This window comes from Panulirus ornatus, chromosome 52 (genome assembly GCF_036320965.1).
Source record: "Panulirus ornatus isolate Po-2019 chromosome 52, ASM3632096v1, whole genome shotgun sequence".
Classification (NCBI taxonomy): Eukaryota; Metazoa; Arthropoda; class Malacostraca; order Decapoda; family Palinuridae; genus Panulirus; species Panulirus ornatus.
In genome coordinates, this window is record NC_092275.1 from 2,747,315 (window position 1) to 2,774,205 (window position 26,891).

The 26,891-nt window shown below is 39.0% G+C and overlaps 1 protein-coding gene across 1 annotated transcript in view; it reads right to left on the reverse strand.

Annotated features, from left to right (window-relative positions):
* The window catches only part of LOC139764960 (intermembrane lipid transfer protein VPS13A-like), a 1,504,808-nt gene that overhangs the window by 253,698 nt on the left and 1,224,219 nt on the right, over nucleotides 1-26,891 (reverse strand). The window contains 4 exon segments of the mRNA XM_071692018.1: nucleotides 4,262-4,382; nucleotides 14,586-14,747; nucleotides 22,937-23,038; nucleotides 23,302-23,409. Coding sequence (XP_071548119.1) covers nucleotides 4,262-4,382; nucleotides 14,586-14,747; nucleotides 22,937-23,038; nucleotides 23,302-23,409 — 493 coding nt within the window.

A 26,891-nucleotide genomic window follows, 5' to 3' on the forward strand; every position in this document is an offset into this window, starting at 1 on the left:
TTTTTTACTTAATCCCTGAAGAAAGGGACTACAGAACACTTCCCACAAATTCTCTCATTGTCACAGAAGGTAATTAAAATGGTTATGAGCAGGGGGTTTCTAAAAGCTGGTACAGGAGAATGAGTTTGAAATTATGTGTGGATGTAGCCCGGATAAAAAGAAGGGAGAGACAGGTCTTGTGCTTGGGGAGATGAACTCATTATTCTAGCTCCCAAATGAACTCAGACATTCTAGCTATGAGTAAAGCAAAACTGAAAGGGGAAGGGGAGGATGGTTTAGAAATGTCTGAGGGTAAAGTCTGGTGTTAGTTTAGGGGCAAGAACTAAAGAAGGGCTAACACTTCTGCTGAAGATGTAGTAATCCATAGAATTGATGTGGGCAGAAACAAAAGTGGATTACAAGAGGTAGGTTGTTATTTGTGCTTATGCACCTGAAAACTAGAGGAGTAAGGAAGAGATACACCTGAAAACAAGAGGAGCATGGAAGAGATGCAGGCATTTAGGTAGGAGCTGAGCAAGTGTGTCAATAATTTTGATGCTTGGGACTGAGTATTTGAGAAAAGTGATTTGAAAGTGAGGGTGGGTACTGTGGCAGTTAAGGGTTTAATTAGGGGTAATAGGGTACTCAGTGTTATGAATAAAAATGGTGAACAGCATGCAGAGTTGTCTGCTGAAAAAGGACTGGTGATTGGGAATACCTGGTTTGAACAGAGAGGGTGGGTAGGGCAAATGGTAAGCAGGCTTCACTGGATTATGAACGGGTTAACAGGTGTGCAACAGGGAGACTGTTGGGTGTAAATGTGCTGAAAAGGCAGCTGGTGGGATGTCTAATCATTACTTAGTGGAGGCAAGGATGATTTGAAGAAACCTTAGAAAAAGAGAAAATGATATGGGTAGAAAGAGGTTGGTGAAAATGAATGGGCTTTGAGAAGATACTTGCGTGAAGAGATGTCAGTAGAGACTGAGTATAGAACAGCAAAGAGTAAGAGTAAAGGAAGATAGGGTAATGGATGAGGAAAGGAAAGTACTTGGGGAAGCACTGCTTACATGTGCAAGACAAATGTGTGGCATGAAAAAGGGCACGTGAGAAAATGTAGCAAATGATGGGATAAGGATATTAAGTTGCTAATGAAAGACAAGAGGGAGATGTATGATGTATGGGTGTTATTTACAGGGAAAGAGTATGAGTAGCTGAGAGACACACGGAAAGAAGTGGAAGATGGAAGATGATCACGAGAAAGGTGTAGAGACTGTAAAAGAGGGCAAAATTAGAGTTGGGATGAGAAACTATCAGCAAACTTCAAGGAGAATAAGACAACATTTTGGAAAGAGGTTTATACAGTGAGAAAAATAAAAGAACAAATATAAACATCTATGAAGGGGGCACATGAGGAAGTGGTAAAAAGTACTGAGGAGGTCTGAAGTGAATATTTTGATGAATTGTTGAATGTGCTTGATGATAGGAAGATGATATAGTGGTCCCACTGATGTTGTATGGATGTGGAGCGAGGGCCCTAAATGACAAAGTACAGAAAAGAGTAAATGTGCTGGAAATGATGTGGTATGAGAAGGATTAATCAAATAAGAAATGATAGGATCAGAGAGAGACGAAAGAACATGAATAATATGTACGTGAGAGCTAAAGAGGGTGTTCTGAAACAGTTTGGACACATGAAATGGGTGTATGAGAAGAGGATGATTAAGAGAGTGTAAATATTTTTGTGGAGGGACCAGGGAAAAGGAGGAAACCAAGGAGGAGTTCGAGGGATGAAGCAAAAAATGCTCTGAGTGTTTAGGGCCTGAACATGAAGGAGGGTGTCAGATATGCAAGGGATAAAGCAAACTGGAGTAATATGGTATACAGGGAATGATACACTCTTCATTGGCTGAATCAGAGCATATAATGTGGTCATGGGAAACTGAATAGGTCTGTGGGGTCTGATTGTGGAGAGGTTCTTGTTTTGGTGCATTATACATGACAGAGTGTGGATAAGCAGGAATGAGGCCATTTTCCTTCTCTTTCTGGTGTTACCTTGCTTTTGCAGAAAATGGCAAAAAAATTTAAATTCTACTTAAATGTAATGGCAAACTTATATAGTTTATGGAATATCTAATATCATTACAACTGCCAAAGTCAAAGGGTTAAACTTCTCTGAATACATATTTCTAAGACACTTCTGTTTAAATTTAAGCAACTCAACCTCCCATTTTTCATGTCTTGCTGGTATATGTGGGTGTTTTCATGAGTTGCCTAATAGCACTGAAAACCTGTCTTGATATACAAGAGAAAGACTTCTTTGCTATTATGAGTGAATAAGCACTGACAAGTCTTATCTATTTCCCACTGCTTGTTTATCCTTGTGGTCTCAGTTAAACTGACAACTGCCCAATGAACTGATCAAATGAGTAGTTATTAGGTACAAATGCAAAAAGGATATAAGAGTTTCCTGTGGTATGCACAGAATGTGAATGCAATACGAGGCTAAAATGAGTTCATTCAGACAATGAAAATTATATAATAACATGATATCATAAACCGTTACTGTCATGTCTTTGAACCTAATTCCAAGTAATGAGGGGTTATTAGCAATCCATAGTACTTACTCTAACCCCCATGCATCATGAGGTATCAAATCACAACTTGAAGCAAAACTTCAAAGTTGACATCTATCTCATAAGATATATGAAGCATGTGCAGTGACCCCTAAAAAATGTTGCTGATAAAATCCAGTTTCACTGATTTAGCTATGTGCCACTTATGTATTGGAGTAATGTTTCTTTAATAATCTCAATCAATATGGTGATAAGTATTAACAAAGGAGAACATTATCAGTGACCTTAATAATGCTTGGAGAAAATAAGCAGCCATTGTTTGTATGGTTTGCTAACAAAGTTGAGAAGAATACTCCATTTCATGGAGAACTAGTTATCATTCACGGTTTCCTAATCTATACATACAAGAATATACATCACCATACTGAAAGAAAAGAGTGAAAATATTCATTGGGCTCTATGGTAAGTCAAGTTCAAGAACTGTCAAACAGAAACAAATTAAACCAGTTCTGAAATACATCCTACATATAATAATAATAATAGTAATAATAATAATAATAACAACACTAAAAATAATAATAATGATAATAATAATAATAATAATAATAATAATAATAATAATAATAATAATAATAATACATACGTCCACACACGCAAATATACATACCTACACAGCTTTCCATGGTTTACCCCAGACGCTTCACATGCCCCGATTCAATCCACTGACAGCACGTCAACCCCGGTATACCACGTCGCTCCAATTCAATCTATTCCTTGCCCTCCTTTCACCCTCCTGCATGTTCAGGCCCCGATCACACAAAATCTTTTTCACTCCATCTTTCCACCTCCAATTTGGTCTCCCTCTTCTCCTCGTTCCCTCCACCTCCGACACATATATCCTCTTGGTCAATCTTTCCTCACTCATTCTCTCCATGTGCCCAAACCATTTCAAAACACCCTCTTCTGCTCTCTCAACATGTGTATGGGGGTGGGTTGGGCCATTTCTTTCGTCTGTTTCCTTGCGCTACCTCGCAAACGCGGGAGACAGCGACAAAGCAAAAAAAAAAAAAAAAAAAAATAATAATAATGAAATAATAATAATAATAATAATAATAATAATAATAATAATAATAATAATGATAATAATAATAATAATGATAATAAAAGCATGATTATAATACCTAGGATGGAAAACATCGGTAATCAGTAAAATGTATTACTGGATACTTAACACCAACTACACAGGACAGTCTAAACATAGCCTGTCATAATCATGAGGTTTAAACGTATCAAGCACAGCTAATCATGTTCAACCTGTAAAATTCACCATAGAATGCTTCATTACATACTATAAATTGACCTTAACTGTGTTAAAATCACATACTTGTGTATTTATAAGACCAACATGATATGTTACTCTAATTACTAATATACTGCTCTTAAAGAACATGTTAAAATTACATAGCATATCTACCAATCAAGCTGAATTATGACTAGCAGATTCAGTGACCCTTGAATTATATAATCATCCTGATATCAACTTAGAAACCAAAGGTTAGAGTATGAGGATAAAAAGAAACATAGTTATATTTCTTTAGAAATAAAGCAGCATTAAAAATGGGTCACTGAACAAGTTTGAGAAAAATTCATTGAAATGTCTTTATATCTGTAAAAGTCTATTCAAATGAAACAGCAAAGATTTACTCTACCTGCAACCGGTTTGACCACGACACCGGACAAACCCAAAACAACACCCATCACAAAAGTGTGGCCAGCACGAAGAAATGTACGTGGAAATGAAGTGTGCATACCTAACCTCCGTTCACGTTTCTGTTCCAAAAATATGAAAAAAGAGCTATGTAAATTCACAGATAATCAAAGAGATGCAGTAAAATATTTGAAATTCAAATTATATAATATTCATCACTAATCTTAGATAGGACACAACTATTTCTTCCCATGTTCATTTTTGGTAAGTTGTCAGAAAGCCTGTATAAAAATGGTGCAGAAGATACAAGAGATATCATTTGATACCTCATGGAAGTGATAGTAACAGATAAGCAGTGACAAAGGGTGAACACTGGATATGGATGAATCATGACAGCTTAGAATGAATAAAGAAAGTGGATGAATGCCTGGTAATAATGAACAACTGTGGTAGACTGAGTGAATGTGAACCATAGTAACTGTCACTCATGCTCTTTCCAAGGAAAGATCTTGTGTTACATGAGGCTTAAAGTAGATAGGTCTCCTTTTCAAAACTTATATTCCATAAACTAATCAAGATCTTTCAACATCTTATAAACAACAAATCATGACCAATCTGTTTTTACTTCCTGCCTCATTATTCTGACATTTAGTTGGACTCATCTCAAAATGTCTTTTTCAGGCAATCATCATCTATCTCCATGCCATTCTATTCATCCAATAACTCCTCTTTCACCTATAATCTATCAATCTATCTATATCTCTGATGCCCATTCCCTCTGGGAACTCTTATCCCGGCAAAAGAGTCACCACTTATTCCTGTTCCTGCATAACTCCCTCGCTCACACTATTCCATGCATTCTTCCATCATTTCTCTCCCAGCAGTACTCTTCCACTCAATTTCCCCATGTCACAGGTGGTCTTCTCATAACAACCCCTTTAATCATACTATCATAAACTCTCCTTGTTAATTCACCATCCTAGATTCTTTCCACATATTACATATTACATTTCATGCACTCTGCTACCCCACAATTCATTCCATCTATATTTCCTGCCTAACAATTCTTTCACATACTCTTTAAATTACTTCTTCATTCATTCCATCTTCTTATACCACATGCTCCTCTCAAATCACTCATTTCTACATCCTGACTCTTTTACCTCTGTTACTCTTCCAATGTCCATGTTTTGGCTTGCATAAGTCAGATTCAGAAAGACTATGATGTCCACTAATCCCTTTTTCACTTCCATACTTATACCTTTATCCTTCATTACCATATTAAGGGACTCAAAGACTCTTACCCTGTACTACTCTTTCCCCTTATCTCTTCTTCCATAACATCAAACTTACCCAAGATAGCTCTTAAATTCCTAAATTCTGCCACTTCATTTTTTGATATAATAAGATTTTGTCGTCAACACAAGATGTATGTGGAAAATGGGCAAAAAAAAAAAAAAAAGACAAACAATCTAAGAGTTTTGAAGTACCTACCCATCTACAAGTACCTAGAGTGAGATTTTGCCAAAATGGCAGGGCAAGCGCTCACTACATCTTGCTTGCTGAATTATTCTAATTCTCTCCATCAAGCCACTTCTCAAATAAATCTCTTCAAGATTTACAGAGTAACTTCAACCATGGGTATAAACTTATGATTCTTTCTGTGTTCACTCCATGTATGTTTCATATTTCTTCTATTTGTGAACTGAATACCCTTTCATGGTTTTTATTGTTGACAATTATAAATATTTGTCTGATATCTTTTCATCATGTTCTCAGGAATTACTCCTAACTTAATTTCATATCATTCTTGCTGAGATGCTTTCAGATCAAAAATATTACTCTTTATGCCTTCAACTGTTCCTATGAACATAATATCATATATCTCTCTTCTCTTCCTTCTCTTTCTAGAAAATAAAGATAAAAGTCTTTCATTACCTTGTAATTCACATGCCCCAGGCCATTAATTATGCTTAGGCTATGTTTCTGTATTCTTTCTAGTTGTTCATTTCTATCTGTTCAGTTGGTAACCATACAACACAACTCCTTATGTATAAACTGAATATTTTCATTATAACCTGTTTGTCTATTGCTGTGAAAGTCTGCATTATCATTCCACTCAATATTTGACTCAAAAGCACTATCTTATAACAGTGCATTTTGAATTCAAGCTTTATATTTATAGTAACTCCCATGTCATTGCCATTTGCTATCTAATTCTTTCCCATTAAGGCCCTTGCAGGAAGGCATCAATATATATTGTTATGTAGTCCATAGCTAATTTGCTCAAATTCATCCTTATTAAATTCCATTACATTCCCTATTGCTCATTTGCAGGCAGTATCAAGGTCTCTGTAATTTCTCTTGGTTGTCTTCTGTACTTAGTATTATTTTCTCAAGTCATGTGGACAACAACTGACTATATCCTCTCTTACATCCTTATCCATGTCTGATATTGAAATTAGAAAATGTATTGAAATTAATACAGTTCCTTTTAGTATGCCTGAAAGTATGTCATTTTCATCAGACATGGTTCTACTCACCATCACACTGAATATTCTGTTATCTAAAGACACTTTACTCCACTTTCCCAGGTTTTCTTTAATGTTTTGTCTTTCCACTTTCATCAGTAACACTTCATATTTATGGATTTGGAGAATCCACATGATAAAGTTAACAGGGATGCCTTTTGGAAGATTGTATGAATATATGGTGTGAGAGAGAAGCTGCTAGGAGCAGTGAGATTTTTCAAGTGTGTAAAATGTGTGTGAGTGGGTAGAAAGGACAGTGAATGGTTTCAGGTGAAGGTTGGTAAGCGGCAAGGGTGTGTAATGTCATATGGTGGTTTAATTTGTTTACAGATGTGGTGGCGAGGGTGGTAAATGCATGTGTCCTGAAGACGGGTGAGTATGCGGTCTCTATGGGATGAAGGGGACTGGGAAGTGAGTCAGTTGTTGTTTGCTGATGACAGAGCACTGGTGGCAGATTTCAGTGAGATATTGCAGAAGTTGGTGTCTCAGTATGGGAAACTGTGTGAAAAGAGGGAGCTGGGAATCAATGTGAATAAAAGCATTGCTATTATGTTTAGCAGTATAGAGGGAAAAGTTTGTTGGGGTGTGAGTTTGAGTGAAGAAAATTTTGAGGAAGTGGATTGTTTTAGATACCTGGAAGTGGATATGGGAGCAAATGGAGCCACGGAAATGGAAGCAAGTCATTAAGGTGAATGAGGGGATGAAGGTTTTGGGAGCACTGAGGAATGTGTGGAAAGAGAGACCGTTATCTGGGAGGGTGAAAATGGGTATGTTTAAAGGTATAGCTGTCAGCGATGTTGCAAGGATGTAATGCATGGGCTATAGATGAAAATGTATAGAGGAGGGTGGATATAAAAAAATTTAACTTTATAAAATGCTTTTACTAAACATAGAAAAGCAGTGTTCATTCTCTTCCCTTCCATTAAGGATTCATATATGTCAGTATGTATAATAATACAGCAGCTGCATTTGTGGACTTTTAACATTTTTTAGTTATGAGATTGTTACTGAAAAGAGGTTCCATAAGGTGTTTCTTTACCACTCTTTTGTTGACTTTAATTACATGCAACATTGGACTGATTAGTTCATACTGTTTTGGTACCAATTAAACACCCCCTTCATGTGTTGGTTAAGGAAAAGGGGTGAAGAAACAAGAGTGTGGTGGTGAGGTATGGTAGCTAATGACAGCCTGTCTGCAGGTGATGCTGTGTTGTTTCCTGAGAGTAAAGAGTTGCAGATGGTTGTAAGAGTGTTTTATGATGTTTTATGATTTACATGCAATTGAAGGTCAGCACATATAATTGTGTAGATTTTGTAAATGAAAGAGGAAAGTGTACTAAACTGTGTAATAAATATCTGGGGAGAAAGACCTGACGAAATGACAGAATTATATTATTTGGGAGTTATCTTGGGTAAGTTTAGTGATATGGAGGGAGAGATATAGGAGAGTAGTACAAGGTAGAGAGTCAATGGGGCCCTTTGCAGAATAATGAAAGGTAGAGGCATAAGTAGGAAGTGATGGATAATGGGACACAACAGTCCTCCTAACTCTGACTTATGCAGCTGAAACATGGACATGGGATGAGTCACAGAGGTCAAGAATCTAAGCCGTGGAAATGAAGTTACTTGAGAGGAGCATGTGGTGTGACTAGATGGAGTACAGAAAGTAATGAGAGGGTGTATGAGAGATTTGTTATGGAGCAAATGGAACAAATGAAATGAATTACAAAGTGACAGAATGGGTGAAATGTAATACTCTGAGGTGAAATGTAATACTTTGAAGTAGTTGGGCATGCAAAAAGAATGCAAAATGGGAAGTTTAAATGAAGAGTGTATTATAGCATGATTAAAGGGCTTGTGTGAGAGGATGACCACTTGTGACTCAGGCAAATAGAGAGGAAGAGTACTAGAGGGAGAGAAATTGGGGAAGAACACGCAGAATGGTGTAAGTGAGGGAGGCACATAAGGAGACTCTTTTGCTGTGGCTATCCCCTTAATGGGGGTTCCTGGAGGGAACAGGCGTCAGAGATTTAGGCTGATATATATTGTGTTGATTTTAAATACTTTGTATGAGAGTACTATAGTGTACTGATCTATGCTTTGTCTCAGTAATATCATGAAATGTTTTGCTAATGACAACTTTGTTTTTCAACTGTAATACAGATTAAATTCCATCAGGTTCCTGTGCTAAATTCTGTTTAAGTTGATTAAATCAATTATGTCCCTTTCTATTTATTTATTTATTTTGCTTTGTCGCTGTCTGCCGTGTTAGCGAGGTAGCGCAAGGAAACAGACGAAAGAATGGCCCAACCCACCCACATACACATCCACACATGCAAATATACATACCTATACATCTCAATGTATACATATATATACACACACAGACATATACATATATACACATGTACATGATTCATACTGTCTGCCTTTATTCATTCCCATCGCCACCTCGCCACACATGGAATAACAACCCCCTCCCCCTCATGTGTGCAGTAGCACTAGGAAAAGACAACAAAGGCCAAATTCGTTCACACTCAGTCTCTAGCTGTCATGTAATAATGCACCGAAACCACAGCTCCCTTTCCACATCCAGGCCCCACACAACTTTCCATGGTTTACCCCAGACGCTTCATATGCCCTGGTTCAATCCATTGACAGAACATCAACCCCGGTATACCACATCGTTCCAATTCAATCTATCCCTTGCACGCCTTTCACCCTCCTGCATGTTCAGGCCCCGATCACACAAAATCTTTTTCACTCCATCTTTCCACCTCCAATTTGGTCTCCCACTTCTCCTCGTTCCCTCCACCTCTGACACATATATCCTCTTGGTCAATCTTTCCTCACTCATTCTCTCCATGTGACCAAACCATTTCAAAACAACCTCTTCTGCTCTCTCAACCACACTCTTTTTATTACCACACATCTCTCTTACCCTTACATTACTTACTCGATCAAACCACCTCACACCACATACTGTCCTCAAACATCTCATTTCCAGCACATCCATCCTCCTCCGCACAACTCTATCCATAGCCCACGCCTCGCAACCATATGACATTGTTGGAACCACTATTCCTTCAAACATACCCATTTTTGCTTTCGGAGATAATGTTCTCGACTTCAACACATTCTTCAAGGCTCCCAGAATTTTCGCCCCCTCCCCCACCCTATGATTCACTTCTACTTCCATGGTTTCATCCGCTGCCAAATCCACTCCCAGATATGCCTCTTTCTGTTAAGATGATATCTCTTAGGGTATGCCTGGCAAGATGATTGAATATTTCATTTTGTAATGAAAACCAACTTATAGTTGTTGATTACCATCTGGTAAAGTCTTCTCAGGTCATTTTCATAATAGTCTTCCAACTTGATAAGTCCAATACTGTATTTCAGTTTTTATTCTTTGCTTTATTCATATATATAAATAGAACTTCTGGAATCTAAAACATGATTTGAATCAATTTTTCATTTGCTCTATATTCTCATCTGTGCAGTCTCATTATTTCCTTGTTAGGTTTTCTTATCTTTTCATCTAGTTCCTCCATTTTACTTCTACGTACTGTATACCTCAGATTTTTGTTCCAGCCTTTTCTTCTATTCATCCAGTGCTTTCTTGTTCTCAGTATCTTTCTCTGTTTGTTATTAAAGTACAATTTCTGTGATCCAGCCAATGGATCTGGGAGTTATATCAAAATTCAAGGCCTACTACCTTCACACTTTCAGATAACTTGCTGAGGATACAGATAGAGAAGATAAACAATTCATCAGACAACTTTAGAGATCTCCCACATCATGAAGGCCATAGATAATATTACAGCAGCCTGGGATGAAGTAACTAAAAATTCCATGAACGAAGTTTGGAAGGTGTTTTGGCAGGAGGCATACATCAACTTCCAGGGCTTTGATGCAGTACTAATGATTAGATATAACACTGTTGAACTGGCACGTGAGCTGGGACTCAGCAGTATCAATATGGATGATGCAGAGGAGCTACTGCAGTCTCATGATCACAGTCTTACTGATGATGAACTGCAGGATAGGCATAACAATACATCCAGAGTGAGGCTGATGAATATGATACAGAAGGGCCAGAGACATCACCAGAGCAAAATCTCACTACAGTAATACACAGAAAACATCAATAAGATCATGGACCAATTTGCTGAGAATTGCTCAGACTGAGAGTGCAGCAGCAAGGTAAAGATAAGCATACTCAATATGATTATCTGCAACAGAGAATAGCTCCCTGAAAGCAAATGCAAAAGAAAAAAAAAGGCAGTCACCCCCAGATGTGTTCTTCAAGGAACAGCTGAAACATGAGGAGGAGCCACAACCTGGTTCCTCATTTCCAGGAGTAGCCTCTTCTGTCCTACATCATCTTCCAGTGCAGTCATGATGTGTTGTGGCTTTAATGCTTTGTTTTTTGTTGGTGAGTACCAATGACCGTAATTTTTCTAAGTGTAAATCTTGTTGTATGACATAGAATTGCGTGTAGATAACTGAAGTACAAGTACATGGTGGCAGGAATGAGGGTGGGTTAAATATCAGCTGTTGAGGAGTGCTTGGCAATGCACCCATCTCTCTAAACAACCCCATCTTTCTGCTTTTGCAATCCATATTTCAAAATGTTATGTAATGTGATGTTGAAGGTATGTAAACTTGTTCGTTTATTCTTATGCTCAATTTTGTGGGTAGATCTCAGCTGTTCAAAAGCATCTCGCAGTACTGTGGCTGATGTTACCAAAGAAACTGACTGACTCTTCACTTCCTCACCACATACCACAGTCTCCCTTACCATCATCAACCCCCCCCCACCACCAAAGGAAGTAGTAGCACTACTCCTGAAACAGGAGTTGTGGGAGTATGTGACAGAGTGTAAGAAAGTAAACTCTAGACTGATATGGGTAAAACTGAAAATGGATGGAGAGAGATGGGTGATTATTGGGGCCTATGTACCTGGAAGCAGCTGAGTGAGTGTGTTAGCAAATTTTGATGCACAATACTGGGTTATAATGATGGGCGATTTGAATGCAAAAGTGAATAATGTGGCAGCTGAGGATGTAATTGGTGTACATGGGGTGTTAAGTGTTGTAAGTGGAAATGGTGAAGAGCTTGTAGATTTGTGTGCTGAAAAAGGACTGGTGACTGGGAATACCTGATTTAAAAGGAGAGATATACATAAGTATACATATGTAAGTAGGAGAGATGGCCAGAGAGCATTACTGGATTATGTGTTACTTGATAGGTGCGTGAAAGAGAGAATTTTAGATGTTAATGTGCTGAGAGGTGCAACTGGAGGGATGTCAGATCATTATCTTGTGGAGGCGAAGGTGAAGATTTGTAGAGGTTTTCAGAAAAGAAGAGAGAATGTTGGGGTGAAGAGAGTGGTGAGAGTAAGTCAGCTTGGGAAGGAGACTTGTGTGAGGAAGTACCAGGAGAGACTGAGTGCATAATGGAAAAAGGTGAGAGCAAAGGATACAAGGGGGGTGCGGGAGGAATGGGATGTATTTAGGGAAGCAAAAGATGCTTGTGGCATGAGAAGCGTGGAAGGTGGGCAGATTAGAAAGGGTAGTGAGTGGTGGGATGAAGAAGTAAGATTATTAATGAAAGAGAAGAGAGAGGCATTTGGACGTTTTTTGTAGGGAAATAGTGCAAATGACTGGGAGATGTATAAAAGAAAGAGGCAGGAGGTCAAGAGAAAGGTGCAAGAGGTGAAAAATAGGGCAAAAGAGAGAATAAAAAGATGTTTTGGAAGGAGGTAAATAAAGTGCGTAAGACAAGAAAACAAATGGGAACATTGGTGAAGGGGGCTAATGGGGAGGAAATAACAAGTAGTGGTGATGTGAGAAGGAGAGAGGAAAGTGATTGGTTCTCAGTGAATGTCGGTTTGCAGCAGAGGTGCGTGATGTCTCTATGGTTGTTTAATTTGTTTATGGATGGGGTTGTTAGGGAGGTGAATGTAGGAGTTTTGGAGAGAGGGGCGAGTATGCAGTCTGTTGTGGATGAGAGGGCTTGGGAAGCGAGTCAGTTGTTCTTTGCTGACAATACAGCACTGGTGGCTGATTTGGATGAGAAACTGCAGAAGCTGGTGACTGAGTTTGGTAAAGTGTGTGAAAGAAGAAAGCTGAGAGTAAATGTGAATAGGAGCAAGGTTATTAGGTACAGTAAGGTTGAGGGACAAGTCAATTGGGAGGTAAGTTTGAATGGAGAAAAACTGAAGGAAGTGAAGTGTTTTAGATATCTGGGAGTGGATTTGGCAGTGGATGGAACCATGGAAGTGGAAGTGAGTCACAGGGTGGGGGAGGGGGCGAAAGTTCTGGGAGTGTTGAAGAATGTGTGGAAGGCGAGAACATTATCTCAGAAAGCAAAAATGGGTATGTTTGAAGGAATAGCGGTTCCAGCAATGTTATATGGTTGCAAGGCGTGGACTATAGATAGGGTTGTGTGGAGGAGGGTGGATGTGTTGGAAATGAGATGTTTGAGAACAATATGTGGTGTGAGGTGGTTTGATCGATTAAGTAATGAAAGGGTAAGAGAGAGATGTGTGGTAATAAAAAGAGTGTGGTTGAGAGAGCAGAAGAGGGTGTTTTGAAATGGTTTGGTCACATGGAGAGAATAAGTGAGGAAAGATTGACCAAGAGGATATATGTGTCAGAGGTGGAGGGAACGAGGAGAAGTGGGAGACCAAATTGGAGGTGGAAGGATGGAGTGAAAAAGATTTTGAGAAACTGGGGCCTGAACATGTGGGAGGGTTAAAGGCGAGCAAGGAATAGAGTGAATTGGAATGATGTGGTATACCTGGGGTCGATGTGCTGTCAATGGATTGAACTAGGGCATGTGAAGCGTCTGGGGTAAAACATGGAAAGTTTTGTGGAGCCTGGATGTGGAAAGGAAGCTGTGGTTTCAGTGCATTATACATGACATCTAGAGACTGAGTGAGAACGAATGTGGCCTTTGCTGTCTTTTCCTAGCGCTACCTTGCATGCATGTGGGGGGGAGGGGGTTGTCATTTCATGTGTCGCAGGGTGGCAACGGGAATGAATAAAGGCAGCAAGTATGAATTATGTATATGTGTAGGCCCATAGCCTAGTGGTAGCATTCCTGCCTGTGGCACAGGGGTCCTGGGTTCGATCCTGACTATTGGAGGTTTGTATATTACATGTGTATATATGTATATGTCTGTGTATTTTTTTTTTTTTATACTATTCACAATCTCCCGCATTGGCGAGGTAGCGTTATGAACAGAGGACTGAGCCCCTGAGGGAAATCCTCACTTGGCCCCCTTCTCTGCTCCTCCTTTTGGAAAATCAAAAATGAGAGGGGGAGGATTTCCAGCCCCCTGCTCCCTTACCTTTTAGTCACCTTCTACGACACGCAGGAATACGTGGGAAGTATTCTTTCTCCCCTATCCATAGGGATAATGTCTGTGTATGTATGTATATATACGTTGAAATGTTTAGGTACATATATGTGCATGTGTGGACGTGTATGTATATACATGTGTATGTGGATGGGTTGGGCCATTCTTTTGTCTGTTTCCTTGCACTACCTTGCTAATGCGGGAGACAGCAACAAACTATAAAAGAAAAATTTTGTGTGTGTGTGTGTGTGTGTGTGTGTGTGTGTGTGTGTGTGTGTGTGTGTATGAGGATGGGCCATTCTTTGTCTGTTTCCTAGTGCTACCACACTGATATGGGAAACAGTGATTATGTATAATAAAAAAAAAGAAGATACACAAGAAATCTCATTTAAAAAACAAATGTCTACAAACTTTGTGCACCTTACCTTTCTATACTCTTGATCAAACGATAGCAAAGCAACTGTGTTCCCAAGAGCAGAGGAGATAAGGCTAAGGCTGTTCGCAGTGCCTCCCACCACATGTCCCATCAAACTCTGTGCACCACGAGCTATTCCTTCAGCAAATTCGTCAGGACCTTCAACGATACCCTGTAAAGAGTAAGAAATACAAAGATGAAAAAATGAAACTTTTTTGCAGTAGAATAAGACTCTAAGCTATCAAATACACTGATGTAACAGCTCACAGTATGAAAAAATACAAAGGTGAGTACTCTATATCCATTCTACACTCAATTTTTCCATTTATCCACTACTCTTAAATTTCAACTCAAAAATACTTCTTTACATCTTTAACAAGTTTCTTGTGAAATTTCATGTTAAAGTTATTATCTGTTCTATCTCTGCATCTTTTAGGATAATGCCAACCAACTGTATCATGAGATTTATTAAAAAACCCAAAGATTGCAATCACGTCAATCACTACTTTTTACTCTTCCATAGTGGGCAAATTTATGGCCTCTACTCTTTAACTGTAACTCAGTTCTTTTAATTTCGGTTCTATCCTTGTAGCTCTTCTCTTGACCTTTAGTGTTAGTTCTCTGAACTTTCTGTGCAGAGAGCAAACCTCAGCAGTAGATTCCAGATTTGGCCAAATATACAATGGACATAGTTTGCTAAATATTCCCTAATCCATATACCTGAAAGCAATTCTAAGATTTGCCAGCACAAATTTTGTCTCATTTACAGTTCTCTTAAGGTGGGACTCTTGTGTAAGATTAAGTAAAATGTTGTCTTCCAAGTCCCTGTCATACACATATTTCTGCAGCTTATTTCCTAAGAGATAATATTCATAATGAGGCCTTCTATCAGTGCATCCCTTCCTCATTACTTTGTGCTTACTTACCTTAAATTTCATCATCTATATACCTGACCTAATTTGGAATATGTTTGTGTCCAATGTATTCAGTTATGAGTCCAATCCTTCTGAAAAATTATTTACATAGATTAGGAATAGTAATGGCCCTGGGACTGAACCATGCAGCATACCACCGGTGAACTCAACCATTATGATACAGTTTCTCTGACATGCATCTTTTACCCTCTTCCACTGAAGGAGCTTCACTCTATTCCTTTTTTTTTTTTTTTTTTTATACTTTGTCGCTGTCTCCCGCATTTGCGAGGTAGCGCAAGGAAACAGACGAAAGAAATGGCCCCCCCCCCCATACACATGTACATACACACGTCCACACACGCAAATATACATACTTACACAGCTTTCCATGGTTTACCCCAGACGCTTCACATGCCTTGATTCAATCCACTGACAGCACGTCAACCCCTGTATACCACATCGCTCCAATTCACTCTATTCCTTGCCCTCCTTTCACCCTCCTGCATGTTCAGGCCCTGATCACACAAAATCTTTTTCACTCCATCTTTCCACCTCCAATTTGGTCTCCCTCTTCTCCTCGTTCCCTCCACCTCCGACACATATATCCTCTTGGTCAATCTTTCCTCACTCATTCTCTCCATGTGCCCAAACCATTTCAAAACACCCTCTTCTGCTCTCTCAACCACGCTCTTTTTATTTCCACACGTCTCTCTTACCCTTACGTTACTTACTCGATCAAACCACCTCACACCACACATTGTCCTCAAACATCTCATTTCCAGCACATCCATCCTCCTGCGCACACTCTATCCATAGCCCACGCCTCGCAACCATACAGCATTGTTGGAACCACTATTCCTTCAAACATACCCATTTTTGCTTTCCGAGATAATGTTCTCGACTTCCACACATTTTTCAAGGTCTCTATTCCTGCCAGATGAAATTTTTTTTACCAACTCCTATGTGGCACTGTATCAAATACTTTCAAGTGGGCCAGATGCATACATTCCACTTAACATTCTCTTTTGTCTCAAACATAGCTTACCCCCTTACTGAAGTCTAAGAGGTTTGTTACACATGACCTCCTTTCCCTGAATCCATGTTGTCTTTCACTTAGGTAGTTTCTCCCTTGGAAGAAGTCAACCTTTTGCTTTCAGATAATTTCTTCTAGTCACCTTTCATGAATATAAGAATGACATCTGCCCTCTTCCAGTCCCTCAGCTCTTTATTGTGTTCCAGTGATGTTTTGAACAACATTTCAAGTAGCATGTGTAGCATATCTGTATGCATCTTCAGTACATGTGGAGAAACTTCATCAGGACCATGAGTCTTATATGGGTCAAAGCCTTTTAGCAGTCTGTTTATATCTTTTCTTGATTTTAGATACATTCTCCATTTCATCTCACAGGTGTTTGGGACATAGGATCTTCCACTGTAAAAACTTTTAAAATAATCACTCAGCTCCTTGCAAATCTTTACATCATGTTTTATAATTCTTCCCTCTGAATCCCTTGGCATGATTTGTAATCTGCTCCACATGAATTAAAGCAAAAGTTTTGAGTGGTTTCCTGCCTTCTCAAAAATATTCTCTTCAAATTTTCTTTGTTCCTCCTTTCTTATCCTGCTACATTCATTCCTTGATCCCTTGTACCTTTCAAATACTGGCCGGCTATTATGTCATCTAATATCCTCAACAACCATCATTAAACTCTCACTTTTTGTCATCTATACATTATCATTTCTCTCTATTTTTAAACTTCCCTTTGTATTCAAAGTTAAAGATACCCATGTTCCCATCCATTCAATGCAAATTACAGAGATCCTTCCACACTAACTACCTGTATTATGGTTACTGTACTCCATTTCTTGGTGTATATCCCCAATGAAGCTGTCTTGTTCTGCTTAGTTACCATGATCATATCACCTCACTTGGTTTCATCTATCTTTTTTCATGCCCTCATCTAATACATAGTCAAACTCAAACATTACATAACCACTTTTTAAAACTGGTGTATTAAAAATGATATTCTGATTTTCATGCTATGGTACTATACATAAAGATAAGACCTAATGATGGTGTATTAACCCCTCTGATTGCAGTTTGCTTAATGACATAAGACAAAATTTTCTTGTTAAAATTCAAAGAGCTTGATTGTGTGTCACCATGAGGATCTTAATTCTCCCAGTCAATCTTTTTATACATAAAAATGGCCATTATTAGAGCTTTATTATCTCTGTGGAGTGCATATTTCTCTACTTCATGTTACATACTGACTCTTCCTTCATTATTATATTCATGATTTAGTTCTGGTTTATCAATTTTCAGTGGAGAATTATTAATCATCAACACCACTGTCCTCTTCTTTCTACAAGCACTCTTTCTTTTATGTATTGTTTGAATGAACCATCTTCTAATATTTCCTAAAACTTAAGGCTGTCCCTTATCAAGTGGGCCATTCTTCCTTCTCCTTTGCCTCCTCTTTTCCTCCTTTCTATCATGTACCCCTCATGAAAGATTAGGTCCAATCTCATCTTTTCTTAAAGTCTGGTCTTCAGTCCCTAAACTCTAGTTCTTCTCCATCTAATACTAGCCCATCTGTAATTGCATATATTTTCTTTTTTCAGTCTAACATTCCTATCACTCCCTGAGGTACTACTGGGGCTGTTCAGCCCCCAAGCTTCTTTTGATGCCTCCCATTCCTTACTTTTGACCATATCTTCCTCTCTTTTTCCTCTTGTAACGAATTCTTCCTTGCTGGTAAGTCTTTTAAGCTGTTATACATAACTATACAAAATTTAATCATTACCAGTAATCCTCTTATGTCTTAACTATATGTATAAATTCTTTGTTTCTTTGATCTCAGAAACTGCAAGTAGCATGTTCATAACCTCTGGTAGCCTTTCAATCGGTATCTTTTTCCTCTCCAACCCTTCCTATTTGGCCCGAATATGGTCTTCCAGTTCAAAAATCATCAGTAACTCAATCTGCACTTAAGGTCATATCTAATACTGGCACAAGCCAATTATCAACCAATTCATGAGAAACTGATTCATCAGCCTCCATGCGTCTGGTTTCAAATAAAATCTCCATTTTTGCCAATATGCCCTGATACTGAATGGTAAGCACTTTCACTACCTTTCATTAAACAAACAATGTACAATCCTAATGGTTCTGTCTCTAACAGTGCATATTATTCTCTCCACAACTTCACTTAATAATTTTCCATGTATGGGAACTTCAGTGAAGGGCGCTAATGGGGAGGTGATAACAAGTAGTGGTGATGTGAGAAGGAGATGGAGTGAGTATTTTGAAGGTTTGTTGAATGTGTTTGATGATAGAGTGGCAGATATAGGGTGTCTTGGTCGAGGTGGTGTGCAAAGTGAGAGGGTTGGGGAAAATGATTTGGTAAACAGAGAAGAGGTAGTAAAAGCTTTGCGGAAGATGAAAGCCGGCAAGGCAGCAGGTTTGGATGGTATTGCAGTGGAATTTATTAAAAAAGGGGGTGACTGTATTGTTGACTGGTTGGTAAGGTTATTTAATGTATGTATGACTCATGGTGAGGTGCCGGAGGATTGGCGGAATGCGTGCATAGTGCCATTGTACAAAGGCAAAGAGGATAAGAGTGAGTGCTCAAATTTCAGAGGTATAAGTTTGTTGAGTATTCCTGGTAAATCATATGGGAGGGTATTGATTGAGAGGGTGAAGGCATGTACAGAGCATCGGATTGGGGAAGAGCAGTGTGGTTTCAGAAGTGGTAGAGGATGTGTGGATCAGGTGTTTGCTTTGAAGAATGTATGTGAGAAGTACTTAGAAAAGCAAATGGATTTGTATGTAGCTTTTATGGATCTGAAGAAGGCATATGATAGAGTTGATAGAGATGCTCTGTGGAAGGTATTAAGAATATATGGTGTGGGTGGCAAGTTGTTAGAAGCAGTGAAAAGATTTTATCGAGGATGTAAGGTTTGTGTACGTGTAGGAAGAGAGGAAAGTGATTGGTTCTCAGTGAATGTAGGTTTGTGGCAGGGGTGTGTGATGTCTCCATGGCTGTTTAATTTGTTTATGGATGGGGTTGTTAGGGAGGTGAATGCGAGAGTTTTGGAAAGAGGGGCAAGAATGAAGTCTGTTGTGGATGAGAGAGCTTGGGAAGTGAGTCAGTTGTTGTTCGCTGATGATACAGCGCTGGTGGCTGATTCATGTGAGAAACTGCAGAAGCTGGTGACTGAGTTTGGTAAAGTGTGTGAAAGAAGAAAGTTAAGAGTAAATGTGAATAAGAGCAAGGTTATTAGGTACAGTAGGATTGAGGGTCAAGTCAATTGGGAGGTAAGTTTGAATGGAGAAAAACTGGAGGAAGTAAAGTGTTTTAGATATCTGGGAGTGGATCTGGCAGCAGATGGAACCATGGAAGCGGAAGTGAATCATAGGGTGGGGGAGGGGGCGAAAATCCTGGGAGCCTTGAAGAATGTGTGGAAGTCGAGAACATTATCTCGGAAAGCAAAAATGGGTATGTTTGAAGGAATAGCGGTTCCAACAATGTTGTATGGTTGCGAGGCGTGGGCTATGGATAGAGTTGTGCGCAGGAGGATGGATGTGCTGGAAATGAGATGTTTGAGGACAATGTGAGGTGTGAGGTGGTTTGATCGAGTAAGTAATGTAAGGGTAAGGGAGATGTGTGGAAATAAAAAGAGCGTGGTTGAGAGAGCAGAAGAGGGTGTTTTGAAATGGTTTGGGCACATGGAGAGAATGAGTGAGGAAAGATTGACCAAGAGGATATATGTGTCGGAGGGGGAGGGAATGAGGAGAAGGGGGAGACCAAATTGGAGGTGGAAAGATGGAGTGAAAAAGATTTTGAGTGATCGGGGCCTGAACATGCAGGAGGGTGAAAGGTGGGCAAGGAATAGAGTGAATTGGATCGATGTGGTATACCGGGGTTGACGTGCTGTCAGTGGATTGAATCAGGGCATGTGAAGCGTCTGGGGTAAACCATGGAAAGCTGTGTGGGGCCTGGATGTGGAAAGGGAGCTGTGGTTTCGGGCAATATTGCATGACAGCTAGAGACTGAGTGTGAACGAATGAGGCCTTTGTTGTCTTTTCCTAGCGCTACCCCGCACACATGAGGGGGGAGGGGGATGGTATTCCATGTGTGGTGAGGTGGCGATGGGAATGAATAAAGGCAGACAGTGTGAATTGTGTGCATGGGTATATAAGTATGTGTCTGTGTGTGTATATATATGTGTACATTGAGATGTATAGGTATGTATATTTGCGTGTGTGGACGTGTGTGTATGTATATACATGTGTATGGGGGTGGGTTGGGCCATTTACTTAATCTGTTTCCTTGCCCTACCTCGCAAACGCGGGAGACAGCGACAAAACAAAATAACATAATAAATAATCTCTCTTTCAGTGTTACCAGGTTTTTGCTCCACTGTAATTTCTCTCTACTAATCATCCCCACAATTCATTCAAGTTCCTAACCCTCCATTATCACCAATCTCTGGTGTCTATGTTATAAGCATCTCCTTTTGTTTTTCTGTCTCTTGGACATCTAGAGAAGACTATTTTAACCTATTTCTCTGATTCTACTTTTCTTTGTATTTTCTTTTGCCTTCCTTCCATACACACAGATTCAATTCTCCTCCTTGTTTTAATGGAAACTTCATTTACCTTTGGCTTCATTCTTTTCTAATCTCTTCAAATGATTTGATTGTATAACTCCATTTGATAATATTTCTGTTTCTTAATTTCTTCTTCCATCACAAGACTCTCTTCATAATCTATAATTTGCTTCCTTAGTTTCATAACTTCTTCTTCCACTGCTGTAATTTCTGATCCTGTTTCTCTATAACTACCAATAACTTCCCAAGCTTTATATTTCCTACATGATTCTCTGTAAAGCCCTCCACAATCCCCTTCATCTAGCCTCTACCCTACAAACCTAGACACAACTGCATGGACATGATAAATAGCTCTACCTGATTCCATTTCTGATTTAAATTCTAGCCTAGCTTAGCACTGGGATTATACTAAATCAGTTCTCAGTTCATGGTTTCACCTTAAAGGTGATGAATACCCTCACCCAAAATAATACAACAATCCTCTTTACTTACTTAATTTGCGATAAACTTTTATTTCTCCTTCACTATCAAACTTTCCCATATTTCCTTTTCCATTAATTTCTCTATTCAGCAGAGGTAACTATTTGCAATAAACATTTATTTTCTCCTTCACTATCAAACTTTCCCATATTTCTTTTTCCATTAATTTCCTTATTCACATAATCAAAGTTATTTACATCATCTTGTTAAGGGTTAGTATGGTTGTTGAGTAAGCATAGTTGACCATTCAGGGTTATTGGAGAATGCAGTCTGGATTCATGTCTTTCCCAAGATAAGAGGGTAATGGTGGATTTTTGTGGGGATGTATAGTCTGGTTTGAGAGAGCCAGTGTTCTAACTGTATTATGTACTATTGCATATTATGGCTTTGTGATATGACTGTGGGGCCAACAATACTTGAAAAGACTTTTATACACTGGTATGAGCATAAGTGAAGAAAGGTCTTGCAGAAAGAAAGAGTTTCGGAGAAATAAATGTTCCCTTAGTGGCCCTATCATTGAATTTTAGGCAGCCAGCTCTGGAGATGACAAAGCAATTAAGACATTCTTGTGCAGGGTGGTGTCAAGAATCTTTGTGTGGGACTGTGTAGGATACAGTGTTGAACGCTTTGTTGTTATCTATTTCAGTTAGTAGTGTGTGGGAAGGGACTTGTGATTGGTTGAAGTCATCCAGGATGAGTTGCTTGAGGTTTATGTGCAATGTAGTATGAAAGTGATTGGGACTAAGGCTGTACTGTGCAGATGACTGTGTGATACTATGGCTAATTCTGTTGTGGATCAGTTTTTCGAGGAGTTTGGATGTTGATGATAGCAATGATATAAGGCAATAAGAGAAAAGAGGATTGGATTGGAGGATTTCAGGATGGGTAATATGCTGGCAGGTTTTTACACCTTTGGGATTTCGTTGTGTAACTATAGATACCCTCATAAAAAAAGGACCAAACTGCAATTCAATTTATAAACTTAGATGCAAATAGTAAGAATCAAATGAATTCCACTTGGTTAGATATACACATACTTCTTCAGTATTCAAATGTCTCATTAATATTCACATTTAATGCTAAACTTACAATCAAGATGTAAAAAGATGGGAGGGGACCTCTCACCATAAACATAATGAATTATGATTATTCCTTGAAGGTGGAAGGAGTCTTCACATTAAGAAAAGGTTATAAAGTCTAGAATCTTGGTCATGACAAGATAAGCATCTCAATATCTGCATCAAATTCAAAATCTTGAGAACAGATTGATTTCAGTACAATCAGAATGGGAACCATATTTTGGGAAAACCATTACAATTTTAACCCATTCTCTAAAAAGCTGATTCCTTACCAAAGCTGGCTGGTATATTAGGTCCTTGACACCTTGGGAAAGGTCACGTAGTCTTTGATATGGGTTACCAAGAATGTCCAACCCCAACACCAATACATAAACCTAGAAAAAAAGGGTATCGTTAGAAGCATGTTTTTCTTGAAATTTAACTGCCAGTCATTGTCCTGCATTTGTACAATTCAAGTCTACTCTTTACTTGAATTCTTAAAAATAGTACACATACAACTCTACATCTAATATCTGCTGTATATGCTCACATTACATCTCATCTATTCTCTCAATATATCAAATCTACAGAGGTATCTTTACATCAACCTTCCCAATTAATATAACAAATCTGCCAAAGTAATCTTTCTTCATATTACCTGTTGTATAATTTGATATTTGGCATGATCCATAAAGTCGACTACCAATCTATCCCATGGAATTGATTGCCTCTCATAATGTCCAACACTAATAGAGACATTCTTCATCTGTTGAAGAAATGCAGTATTACAGTAAATCCAAATTTCAGTGGTAGCTTTAGAATTAGTTCACTCTCACCATACATAAAAAATCTGTATGGAAAAATATTCAAATACAGATCCGTTTCTGGGCAGGATGACTTTTAAATTTTTCCATCTTTAGAAATTGAAAAAAATAAAACAACACTATGAGACCTACATACTATTTGGACACTCTACTAATTTCATGGAGTTCTTACAATGATAAGATTAAGACTGACACTTTATGATCAAAAAGAAACTATATATGCAGCAAAGTAGATGACCAGTCATTACTGAAAGGTCTAGACCATTAAATGTTGCAAAAAACTTTCCTCCTTATGTGATATACTTTTCCACTACCATCTTCACAAAGACAGTTTGAGCTCTGAGTATGCTTAAGAGAGATAAAGAGGGTGTGCCAATATGGTTTGGACATATGGAGAGAATGAGTGAAGAGAGGGTGTCAGAAGTAAAATGAACAAGGAGAACAGGGAGATTTAAGACTCTGTGAAAAAAAAATTGGGTGTTTGGGACCTGACCATGCAAGAGGTTAAAAGAAATGAATGGGATAAACTTAGCTGGAGCACGTTGGAATACAAAGGGTGATGTGCTATAAATGAACTGAACCAGGGCTTATGAAACAATTGGAGGGAACTATAAAAAAGACTGTGGGGCCTGGTTATCGGTGATGGTTAGAGAATGGATATGAATGAATGAGGCCTTTTCTTCATCTTTTCCCAGTCTAACTCATTAGAGCAGAAAATGACAGAATTGAAAAATTATTTATTATTTATTTTGCTTTGTTGCTGTCTCCCGCGTTAGTGTGGCAGCACAAGGAAACAGACGAAAGAATGGCCCAACCCACCCACATACACATATATATACATACACATCCACACACACATATATACATACCTATACATCTCAACGTATACATATATATACACACAAACACATATACATATATACACATGTACATAATTCATACTGCCTGCCTTTATTCATTCCCATCGCCACCCCGCCACACATAAAATGACAACACCCTCCCCCGCACACACTGGCCTCAAGCATCTCATATCCAGCACATTCACCCTCCTCTGTACAACTCTATCCATAGCCCATGCCTCGCAACCAAATAACATTGTTGGAACCACTATTCCTTCAAACATACCCATTTTTGCTTTCCGAGATAATGTTCTCGACTTCCACACATTCTTCAACGCTCCCAGAATTTTCGCCCCCTCCCCCACCCTATGATTCACTTCCGCTTCCATGGTTCCATCCACTGCCAAATCCACTCCCAGATATCTAAAACACTTCACTTCCTCCAGTTTTTCTCCATTCAAACTTACCTCCCAATTGACTTGACCCTCAATCCTACTGTACCTATTCACATTTACTCTCAGCTTTCTTCTTTCACACACTATAATAAACTCAGTCACCAGCTTCTGCAGTTTCTCACATGAATCAGCCACCAGCGCTATATCATCAGCGAACAACAACTAACTCACTTCCCAAGCTCTCTCATCCACAACAGACTGCATACTTGCCCCTCTCTCCAAAACTCTTGCATTCACCTCCCTAACAACCCCATCCATAAACAAATTAAACAACCAAGGAGACATCACACACCCCTGCCGCAAACCTACATTCACTGAGAACCAATCACTTTCCTCTCTTCCTGCACGTACAAATGCCTTACATCCTCGATAAAAACTTTTAACTGCTTCTAACAACTTGCCTCCCACACCATATATTCTCAATACCTTCCAATACCATTAACTCTATCATATGCCTTCTCCAGATGCATAAATGCTACATACAAATCCATTTGCTTTTATAAGTATTTCTTACATACATTCTTCAAAGCAAACACCTGATCCACACATCGTCTACCACTTATGAAACCACACTGCTCTTCCCCAATCCGATGCTTTGTACATGCCTTCACCCTCTCAATCAATACCCTCCCATATAATTTCCCAGGAATACTCAACAAACTTATACCTCTGTAATTTGAGCACTCACTTTTATCACCTTTGCCTTTGTACAATAGCACTATGCAAGCATTCCGCCAATCCTCAGGCACCTCACCATGAGTCATACATACATAAAATAACCTTACCAACCAATCAATAATACAGTCACCCCATTTTTTAATAAATTCCACTGCAACACCATCCAAACCCACTGCCTTGCCAGCTTTCATCTTCTGCAAAGCTTTTACTACCTCTTCTCTGTATACCAAATCATTTTCCCTAACCCTCTCACTTTGCACACCACCTCGACCAAAACACCCTATATCAGCCACTCTATCATCAAACACATTCAACAAACCCTCAAAATACTCACTCCATCTCCTTCTCACATCACCACTACTTGTTATCACCTTCCCATTAGCCCCCTTCACTGGAGTTTCCTTTTTCTTCCCTTGTCTCACGCACTTTATTTACCTCCTTCCAAAACATCTTTTTATTCTCCCTAAAATTTAATGATACTCCTGCATCATTCTTTTATACATCTCCCACTCATTTGCATTATTTCCCTGCAAAAATTGTCCAAATGCCTCTCTCTTCTCTTTCACTAATAATCTTACTTCTTCATCCCAACACTCATTACCCTTTCTAATCTGCCCACCTCCACACTTCTCATGCCACAAGCATCTTTTGCACAAGCCATCACTGCTTCCCTAAATACATCCCATTCCTCCCCCACTCCCCTTACCTCCTTTGTTCTCACCTTTTCCCATTCTGAACTCAGTCTCTCTTGGTACTTCCTCACAAAGGTCTCCTTCCCAAGCTCACTTACTCTCAACACTCTTTTCACCACAAAATTCTCTCTTCTTTTCTGAAGACCTCTACAAATCTTCACCTTCGCCTCCACAAGATAATAATCAGACATCCCCCCAGTTGCACCTCTCAGCACATTAACATCCAAAAGTCTCTCTTTTGCACGCCTATCAATTAAAACATAATTCAATAATGCTCTCTGGCCATCTCTCCTACTTACATATGTATACTTATGTATATCTCTCTTTTTAAACCAGGTATTCCCAATCACCAGTCCTTTTTCAGCACATAAATCTACAAGCTCTTCACCGTTTCCATTTACAACACTGAACACCCCATGTACACCAATTATTCCCTCAACTGCCACATTACTCACCTTTGCATTCAAATTACCCATCACTATAATACGGTCTCGTGCATCAAAACTATTAACACACTCACTCAGCTGGTTCCAAAACACTTGCCTCTCATGATCTTTCTTCTCATGCCCAGGTGCATATGCACCAATAATCACCCATCTCTCTCCATCAACTTTCAGTTTTACCCATATCAATCTAGAGTTTACTTTCTTACACACTATCATATACTCCCACCACTCCTGTTTCAGGAGTAGTGCTACTCCTTCCCTTCCTCTTGTCTTCTCACTAACCCCTGACTTTACTCCAAAGACATTCCCAAACC